At 39.1% G+C, this 10,732-nt stretch overlaps 2 protein-coding genes across 2 annotated transcripts; one reads left to right on the top strand and one right to left on the bottom strand.

Moving 5' to 3' along the window:
- On the bottom strand, positions 1-1,091 carry LOC104734824 (the record flags this gene model as incomplete). The annotated part of the gene is given in 2 exon segments (XM_010454477.2): positions 1-12; positions 623-1,091. A coding segment is annotated over 1 exon segment (396 nt). The 5' UTR covers positions 1,024-1,091.
- LOC104734823 lies at positions 4,149-5,601 on the top strand. The gene is made up of 2 exons (XM_010454476.2): positions 4,149-4,259; positions 4,351-5,601. Exons 1-2 carry the CDS (start codon positions 4,200-4,202, stop codon positions 5,392-5,394), a joined length of 1,104 nt encoding a protein of 367 aa, XP_010452778.1. The 5' UTR covers positions 4,149-4,199; the 3' UTR covers positions 5,395-5,601.

Raw genomic sequence — 10,732 nt, 5'->3', positions numbered from 1 at the left:
GATGAAACAACCCTGCAAAAATAAAAATACAAACATATTATTCAGTCAGGATAAATGGGGAAAAACCAAAGCAAAGTGGATACAACATGAACATCTGAAGTACTAAACTGTTTCAGCAAGTATAAAAGTGTAGGCTGAAGCACAAAAAGGAGACATTATCTTAACTGGTTAGGACTCAGCAGCTAGCTGATTCAATAGGTTCTGCACAATTCTAATATCATCAACTTGTGAGCACACGGAAAGGGTAGTATGATTGCCTAACTTCCTATTTCTTCATACTACTACAAAAGTATATCAGGATTATCACAACAAAACTAATCGAGCATCAGGGACCAAAATGACAACTCATATGATGATACTGGATTGAGAAAACCTACATCAAACATCATGTGAAGGACACAATGCACTATAACAACAGAAACCATTAGTTCCTACTCAATGCTAACTCTAAAATCTATTTCAACAAATTGTGCAGGACCTAATTGAAGAACACCAGAATCTTACTATCCCATTTGCTTATAACCACACGAAACTAAATCTAATAAATAGCTCAATCCTTATTGAATACGAACTAACACATTTGATAATCTTATTGATCCCTAGCTCTCATGCGGCAAATCACCTGTTTTATTTAACGTAGCCTCCACCACGCGTGTTTAAATCCTCTTCGACTGTGGTAGTCAGGTAAACCTTAGGGAAGTCGGAGACGTCGAACGTCTTCTTCTCGTTCATCATCTGAACCACGTTGTCCTTCTTCAATAGGTATCGCCGGATCTGTGGACGGTTTCGGCGCTGATCTCGGCCGTGGTATACGATGTTGTATACGGTTTCGGGATCCGATGTCGGCACGATGGCCTCTCCATCAGTCGTTGCGGGGCATCGGAGACGATACTCGGTGGCCTTGGGAACAGCTTCGAGGTATTCCGGGTGAGCGCAAGGCCCGGTGATCTGCCATGGCTTCTTGATGAATCGTCTAAGGTTTTGCACAAGCGAGGAAGCCGCCGTCGCCGCTGATTTCGCCATTGATGAGAGAGAGAGAGAGCTTTACCTTTGGAGAAATACACAGATTTGGGCAAGCAAGATGAAAACAATTGACTCCGAAATCGAAGAATTATTAAACCGGTCACAGATGATGGATTGGTTAGATACTTAACCGATATTTTTTAATTTCTCAGACACTTAACCGAGATTTAATCTCCCTGGTTTAGATTCTGCGATTGATGTACCCATGGCTCTGCAAAACTTGATTCCTCTGCTATATAGCTTCTCCGACTATCAAGTTCTTTCATCAAATCTCCTTTGAGCCTAATGAGAAAGCTTTCACCCTTATTTAATGGTGAAACTTGTTGAAATTGCAACAAAGGTAAGTGTAATTAAGTTTCCTATAATATAAGACTTGGTGGACAAGGAATATACTCATTTTATCTAATGGAGGGCATTATAACCAGCGTTTCTTTTCTTTTTATTAGCTAGGATTTTAGTTTGTATATTTTCTTATCTCCACCAAGAATCATATCACTATGAGATCTCTGCTTCTCTCCATGCTTTGTCTTAGGAGGCAAGCACCTCCGCTTGTAAATGTAAGCTTCTCTCCCCGTACGTAAATTGCTTTCTTCTTCTTCTGCTCATGTCTGATGATATTACTCTGCACTCTGCAGAGACACCACCTCGGTGGTGTTCGATTCTTGTCGGAAACCCCTCTGTGTCACATCGTCGGGGCCGAACGTTGTGGATCTACTTCAAGAGATGGCGATGTCGGCAAACTCGTCATTTGTAATTTCAGTGCTTCTCCTTGTGGTACTAAGGTTTTGGAAAAAAATATGCATAAGGATTTTATTACTCCTGGTTGTGGGGAAGAGGTTTTGGAAAAGACGGTGCCAATGGATTTGATGAAACCAACGGGAACGATAGGAGCATCTCATGGGTGGGTGGCTACTTTGAGAGACAGCGTTGTGTGTCTCCAAGATGACCTAAACCCGAGTGCTTCTGATCCAGACCCGAAGCGAATCTCACTACCTCCTTTCGTAACTCTGGCTCATTGCCAAACCCAATTGGTAACTAACGTAGTCATGTCCTCCTCTTCTCCCGAGGACGATGATTGCATCGTGGCCGTCAAGTTCCTGGGACCGCAGCTCAGCCTATGTAGGCCTGCTCGAAAAGACAGCTCGGAGTGGGTCAACATCAGAGTCGAAGATCCAGCCTTCTTCTCCTCCAGAGTCATGTATTCAAGGAGATACAAGATGTTCTCCATGCTGGGTTCTGGATGCTCACGTATGGGATACTGGGATATAGAAGAAAAACACAAAGCCTGCGACTTGTACTTTCCATTCTTACACGAGTTTCTGCAATCAGAGTGGCGACGATTGCTTCCATGTTTCAGGACCGAACACTTGGTGGACTCACCCACAGGTAAAACTTTTTTGGTTAAGTGGTACACAAGACGCTTCTCACCCGGGTGCGTAGTTACAAAGCGTTTCTTTGTGTTCGATATAGCCCGGACATTAGGGGATGATTCGGCTCGCTTGACTTTTGATATTGGAGATCTCTGTATTTTTCTCTCCTACAAAGGAGAACCTTTCTGTGTCCAGGCTAGCTTGTATGGCCTATCTCCAAACTTCATCTATTTCTTGGGCACCCATGACTACGGAAAAGTTAATATCTGGGATAATACCATGGTTCGTGGGTATGACATGGTTCGTAGATCTGCCGTTTACCCAGCCCCTTACTTCATCCCACCTCAATTCTAATTTTTTTTTATTTTTTTTTGTGTTGTATTTTGATGTCTTAATTTGTTCTATAATGGATATTAAATCTCTCTCTTTAGCTCTACTTTCTTTGGGCAAACAGTCACTTAACTAAATTGTTGTGATGTGGTGGAGTTTTGAGCATGACAATGCAGTTCTTTGATTAATCCTATCTGGTCAAATGCAGTCACTATTTGATGGACATTGGAACGGAGATAGTCTTTTAGTAAAAAGTTCTGCTAAACAAAACACATTGTGCAAGCAAAACCAACAAGGCAATGCTCTGTGAAAATCTGAAATCAATATAATTTGACTCTAACAGCATACTAAATAATTTTTCACATATGACATAACCCATCAGTAACACATGTTCATAGATTAGCAAGGTTAAGAAAAACATCAGTCAAACAAAGCCTTTGAACATATGGTCACATACTCTTTAGCTTCTTGAAAACATGTGATAGAGAATGTTGTCATATGTCTGGCTTTGTGCCTTTGTACTGTCTCCACATTAAATTCAAAAACGGAACTCGGTTGGTTCCAGTTCCATTGGGAAATTGTATCTGAGATGCTGCCCATGTACTAAACTCCTCAAAGTAGGCACATTGAAAGTTTTCATACTCCTCAACCCATTCTTTAGTTAGTTTTTCTAAAGTAAATTTAATTAAAAATTACTCATAGTCTCATACCATATACTTTTGATGATTTTGTGGGCTTACTCAATGCATGGGTCCACTCGTTTTTTTCTATGCTTTATTAGACTGAACACAAGAAAATAAATAAAGATACGAACCGATCTAGAAAGGTAACGAGTTTTGCAAGAAACGTAAGTGTAAGTTTCCTAGAATATAAGGGGAAGTATTGGTTTAGGATTTAGAAAGAATTTTAATGACTTTATGTTTTTGCTGATTGTTAGAATCATAGAAAATTGAAAGTTAAAAATGAAGGATTCTAAGAGATTGTTTAGGAAGTTTTTTAAAATCTTGATGATTTGTTTTTTCTAATCTTGTAAAATCTTTCTATTTGATGAAAGAGTTTTCATGACTTTTGTTATGAAGGAAATGATATAAAATCCTAAACCAATAACATAAAATTTGAATTCATTAACAATCCAAGATTCTTTTGTTTTACTTGAATAACATAATACTTTTAATGACTTTATAAAACTCTTAATCCAATAACACTAGATTTATCAAGATTTTAGATAACTTTTTACAAATCCACAACCAATAACACCAAATTTTTAAAGAGTTTTTAAAAGTCTTGATTGACTAACAACATAGTTTACCTAACTTTTAAAGTCATTAAAATTCTTTCTAAATCCTAAACCAATACCTCCCCCTAAGTCTTTCTATATTTAACTGGAGGGCATTATTACCAGTTTTTATGCTCTATCAGCTTTTATTTTATATCACCTAAGGTTTGATTCGTATCTTTTATCACCAAGAATACACTATGAGATCTCTGCTTCTTGCCAGGCTTTGTCGTTGGAGGCAACCACCTCCGCTCGTAAATGTAAGATTATCTTCTCTTCTCTTCGTTAGTTATTTGTTCTGTATTGCTTTCTTCTTCTGCTCATGTCTGATATTACTCTACACTCTTGCAGAGACACCACCTCCGTGGTGTTCGATTCTTGTCGGAAACCCCTCTCTGTCACATCGTCGGGGCCGAACATTGTGGATCTACTTCCAGAGATGGCGATGTCGGCAAACTCTTCATTGGCGATTACAGTCATGAATATTCTTCTTATGGAATCAAGGTTTTGGAAAAGAAGGTGCCAATGGATTTGATGAAAACAACGGGAACGATAGGAGCATCTCATGGGTGGGTGGCTACTTTGAGAGACGGCGTTGTGCGTCTCCAGGATGATCTCAACCCAATTGCTTCGGATTCTGACCCGAAGCGAATCTCACTACCTCCTCTCGTAACTCTGCCTCATTGCCAAACACAATTTGTAACCAACGTGGCCATGTCCTCCTCTTCTCCTGAGGACGATGACTGCATCGTGGCCGTCAAGTTCCTGGAACCTCAGCTCAGCTTATGTAGGCCTGCTCGAAAAGAAAAGGTCGAGTGGGTCAACATCAGAGTCGAAGATCTAGCCTTGTTCTCCTCCAGAGTCATGTACTCAAAGAGGGATGAGATGTTCTGCATGCCTGGCTCTGGAGGCGCACACATAGGATCCTGGGATCTTGGAGAACATATGAACGAACCTAAGATACAGCGTTTGAGCTACTTTATAACTCCTGTTCCTGATTTCGTGCACTCAGAGTTGCAAATACTAGATTCGTGTAGCACGACCGAACACTTGGTGGAGTCACGACCCACCGGAGAAATGTTTCTGGTTAAGTCGTTCATAGAGAGAAACATGGAAATGGAGGGGAGAATGGAAACGAGGCATACAATGGTGTTCAAGCTAGACGAAGAGGGAAATGCTACATACACCGAAGACATTGGAGATCTCTGTATTTTCCTGTCCAAGTCTGAAGCATTTTGTCTCAAGGCTAGCTTGTCTGGCCACTGCAGAAATACGATCTATTACATAGAGAACAACGAACGCGGAACATTTAACCTCAAAAATAAGGAGAAGGATCGTATATTTATAACTTACCCCGCTCCTTACTACATTCCACCTCAATCCTCCTCCTATTAGTAAGCTACTACGCTCTCTGCTTCTGTGTATTTGGTTTCATTTTTCTTTAAGGACTGTGGATATGGAAACACACTGAATTCTCATCATGTACTCTACCTGCGCTTCCTATGATGGAAAACAAACTTTCCAATGATGTTCTGTTTTGTATTGAGTCCTTATTTCTCTCCTTGTTCTGTTTTGTGTTTGAGATTAAGATATTAGCTTCCAGTTCCAGATGATCCATCAAGTAAGCATGATGAGAAAGTTGAAACACTTATTGGCTGGTGCAATCCTCCCTCTAGTGGGTTGTGCTTTGCTCTGTTTTGTTTTCACATCTTATTGGCTACAAAATGCTCTGTTATGACATAAACCAATCCATCCGTAAAACTCGTTCATGGTTAAAAAAAACATGTTGCTAGCTTTTCAGTCAAACAAATGTTGACAAGCCTTTGAACATATGGGCACATACTCTTTAACTTCTTGAAAACGTCTGATGTTTCTCTGTGACCAAGTTTAACTTCTTGAAAACATCTGATGGGTTTCCCGCAAGTCCACCAAGTTTAACTACCACCACGCCACTAGGATTAGGCGGTTAGCATACAGTTGCTGCAGTCACATACATAGACAACATATAGCTTTACCAATGACAGATCATCAATAGAAAATCAATTTTCAATGAAGAGTGAAAAATTCGTTTGTTTAATTTAGTAATTAAAGGATATAGAATCTTTTTGTTTTTTCGTTTCTTGGTTAAGAAAAAATTATTAAACAGAAATCATAAACAAAACACTCTCTCACTCAAAGCCGTGCATAAGGATGGATATAATTTGCTTTTTTTTTCTTTTCTTCTTGTACACTCTCTCTCTGATTTCCTCAGGCACTCTTGTTTTTCCAACAATGATCACTGCAACCACAATAAGGAGGATGATAATAGCAATACACATCTATTTGACTATTTCCTTGAAGAGCCGTGTTTCCTGATTGCACGTGATCTAGTGCATTTGACACCTATATTTGCCTAAGGTATTTATTATTCATCATTACTTCCTATAACACTGCTGCCTTTATGTATATAACAACTTTAAAGGTCAATATACACTGTAATTTTGAAACCTTCTAATTTCAACACTCAGAGATACCAAATTACCTGAGATTCTAGGTTGTCAAGCATTTCTCCTTGTCCAACTACCAAAACCGCCATATTTAAGAAACCTGCAGAAAAGGGGTTAGATCTGTCTTTACGCGAATGACTCCATACAAATATACAATAATGAGTTCTCAGCCAAACAGAAATAGTTTAATTAATAGATTGCATTAGACTCGGTACAAGAGATTCTGATTTATGAAGAAATCCAACATACTTGTTGCAAGTCAAGAAGTTTCTTTTCTAAGTCTCTGACAGCATCATGACTTTCTTGGATTTCCGCCAAGGTGTCCATTACCTGGGAGGAACATTTAACATCTTTGCAAGATTCAAATGTTGGATTCTTTTTATACATTTCGCTCGTGGAACCTAGAACAAGTCGCAATCTCAGTTTAAAATAACAGTTTCCATATAATTTTGAAAAGTTATCTTTTTCTTCCTACCTGAAACTCAGCCATCAGCTTGTCTTTCAACTTCTTCTTTTAAGGAACTGCAGCACATAATGAATCTAAGAAAACAAAGAGGAAATCAAACATACTAACTGTTGTTTCTTTAGAAGCCTACTTAGCTTATCATAGTGTCTGCCAATCTCTTGAACCTAAGAAAACAAAGAGGAAATCAAACATACTAACTGTTGGTAAAACACTAAAGCTTAGATGTTTTTCAGAAATCAAGATTCATTTTCAAATTAACTTCCCAAAATTCCCCTACTAAAGCTATAAAGTCGAAAATCCAATGCCATTGACAAGAAACTCTTACACGTTCCGATGGCTTATATGACCGCAATTTTCACTCAGTGGCATCCTACTCGAAAAGACATTCAGTCACTTGATAAAAAGGTGTACACCAAAGCAGAAGCCAATACTGCACTTAACCATATAATGCCGCTTGATTCCTAAATTCAAAAGCATTCGTTTAAAGACTTACACGGCTAAGCAATCACAACATCACACTAATTAAAACCTGATTTTTTTTGGCGAAAACAAGATTCAAGAAACAAAACTGAAATCCAAAATTCATCAGCTAATTGTTATCTTGACAGCCTTGAAATTTAGATACGAATGCTAAAGTCGAAACGCGAAATTCCAATGCCATTAATGGTGAAACTTATTGAAAGTGCAAGAAAGGAAAGTGTAATTAAGTTTCCTAGAATCTAAGACTTGGTAGGCAAGAAAAATATTAATTTTATTTAATGGAGGGCATTATTACCAGCGTTTCTTTTCTTTTTATCAGCTAGGATTTTAGTTTGAATATCTTCCATCTCCACCAAGAATCATATCACTATGAGATCTCTGCTTCTCTCCAGGCTTTGTCTTAGGAGGCAACCACCTCAGCTCGTAAATGTAAGATTATCTTCTCTTCTCTTCGTTAGTTAATTGTTCTCTATAGCTTTCTTCTTCTTCTGCTCATGTCTGATATTACTCTGCACTCTGCAGAGACACCACCTCCCTGGTGTTCGATTCTTGTCGGAAACCCCTCTCTGTCACATCGTCGGGGCCGAACATTGTGGATCTACTTCCAGAGATGGGGATGTCGGTAAACTCGTCATTTGCAATTTCAGTGCTTCTCCTTGTGGTACTAAGGTTTTAGAAAATAATATGCTTAAGGATTTTATTGCTCCTGGTTGTGGGAAAGAGGTTTTGAAAAAGACGGTGCCAATGGATTTGTTGAAACCAACGGGAACGATAGGAGCATCTCATGGGTGGGTGGCTACTTTGAGAGACGGCGTAGTGTGTCTCCAAGATGACCTAAACCCGAGTGCTTCTGATTCAGACCCGAAGCGAATCTCACTACCTCCTTTTGTAACTCTGCCTCATTGCCAATGGCCATGTCCTCCTCTTCTCCTGAGGACGATGATTGCATCGTGGCCGTCAAGTTCCTGGGACCTCAGCTCAGCTTATTTAGGCCTGCTCGAAAAGATCCAGACTTCTTCTCCTCCCGAGTCATGTATTCAAGGAGATACAAGATGTTCTGCATGCTCACGTTTAGGATATTGGGATATTGAAGAAAAACACATAGCGTGCGACTTGTATTTTCCTTACTTGCACGAGTTCCTGCAATCAGAGTGGGACCGGATGCTTCCATATTGCAGGACCGAACACTTGGTGGACTCACCCACAGGTGTAACTTTTTTGGTTAAGTGGTACACAAGACGCATCTCACTCGCGTCCGTACATTCACAGCGTTTCTTTGTGTTCGATATATCCCGGAGATGCGAGTATGCTGATTCGACTTATTTTGATTCGGCTATCTTGACTTTTGATATTGGAGATCTCTGTATTTTTCTCTCCCACAAAGGTGAACCTTTCTGTGTCAAGGCTAGCTTGCATGGCCTATCTCCAAACTTCATCTATTTCTTGGGCACCCATAACTACGGAAAAGTTAATATCTGGGATAATACCATGGTTCGAGGATATGACATGGTTCAGGGATCTACCATTTACCCAGCCCCTTACTTCATCCCACCTCAATCCTAATTCCGTTTTAATGTCTTAATTTGTTCTATAATGGAAATTGAATCTCTCTTGCTAAAGGTTATCTACTTTCTTTGGAAAAACAGTCACTGTACTCAATGGAGTTTTTATCACACACACACACACACACACACACACACAAATTAAGGAATACATACCGACTTAAGCCTCGACATGTCGCCTTTGTCTTGTCAGCTAAAGTTACATATATCCCTCTTTGGGATCATCTCATTGTCATTCCTCCTTCTAACGCGGAGATACCCTTTGAACGACACCAATAACATCTGGAAATGAAATAACATTGAAGTCACTAAATATCATCATAAACCAAAATTTTATTAAGAAGAAACAGGAAACAGCTCTTACCGATAAGGTCTTTCTGATTTACGCATGTACCCAACTCATATCAATGGGTACAAAAGTGAACTATATTATTGTCAGGGGTAAACATTTCTTCGTTACCAGCTAGGTTCTTCAACCTCTGAATTCTCATTTAGAGTCGGCTCATAATCATTGTGAACCGTGTTAAACTGCTCATTAGCAAAGCTTAAGCGATCACCTGGATATATAGTAATAAACCTATCCCATCCCAAATCTGTGAAAAACTACTTCTTTGTAGCTGCGTTAAACATGGTTGCCTGAATCTGTGTTCCCTGGATTTCCATAAACAAAGAATATCAATATAACCACAAAGACATTAAAAAGGTTACTGTAGTGGTCTCTAATGTTCATGTACCTTAAAAAGAAGGAGCATTGATGGAAAAATCCATGAACACCTGCGGATCGTTTAGATAAACTCCTCAAAGTAAGCAAATTGATAGTGAAAATCTATCTCCACACTGGCATATGTTACAGCCAAATCTTCAAGAAGCGGACAAATAGTTAGGGAACTTATGAACAGATTCGTGCAAACAAAACCCAAAGCGAAAGAGCGAGTCATGTTTATTCATGTTCGTTCTCTTTTGATAAGCCAAGTTTTGAATGGCGTAGTAGGGAGACATAAAGCCACAAACTTGCGCCAAAAGGTGAGCACTTTACAGATTCAAGGAATCGAAAGAGACAGTATATGCATTCACTTGTTGGAATAAAACACCAGCAAAACTAATGCAGCGGAATATCAGAAAAGAGATTGAGTTTGTGATCAACAGGACCAAAACTCGTAAGTTTGTGCGTTAAGCTAACAGAGCAAACGACACGATAGGGTGAGAGAAACTCTCTGGTTTTTCTTATTAAAATTCAAGCTGCCTCATACAATAAAAGACGACTCCTATATATAATAATAGGATCGATTAAACCTAAAGCAAAAGGAAAACACAACACCGCTTAAGCTAATGTCGGTGGAAATAAAGAGATAAAATATTAAGTAAAGCCCAGCAAAATAATAACGTAAAGCCCAAGGAAGAATAAGATGGTAGATGCTACATCAAAAACTATTCAAACCACATCATAAAAAACGTTCTTGAAGATTGTTAGATAGCTTACAACACTAATGATATCAATCATCATGGTGAGAAATAGACAGAGAAGATGGGAACGTAACGTGTATTGCTAACAGAAACAAAGACGAAGAGACAATAAGAACAGTTGGACACTGAGCAGAAACAAAGACGAAGAGACAATAAGAACAGTTGGACACTGAGCATCTAGTAAAACAAAAGTCAAGCAAGCAAATGCAATTCAGAACAATTATGAACACAGAAAGAAACGGTTGGACACTGAGCATCTAGTAAAAAAAAAAAAA

The sequence above is a fragment of the Camelina sativa genome, chromosome 13 (assembly GCF_000633955.1).
Source record: "Camelina sativa cultivar DH55 chromosome 13, Cs, whole genome shotgun sequence".
Classification (NCBI taxonomy): Eukaryota; Viridiplantae; Streptophyta; class Magnoliopsida; order Brassicales; family Brassicaceae; genus Camelina; species Camelina sativa.
This window is presented reverse-complemented; position numbering and strand designations above follow the sequence as displayed.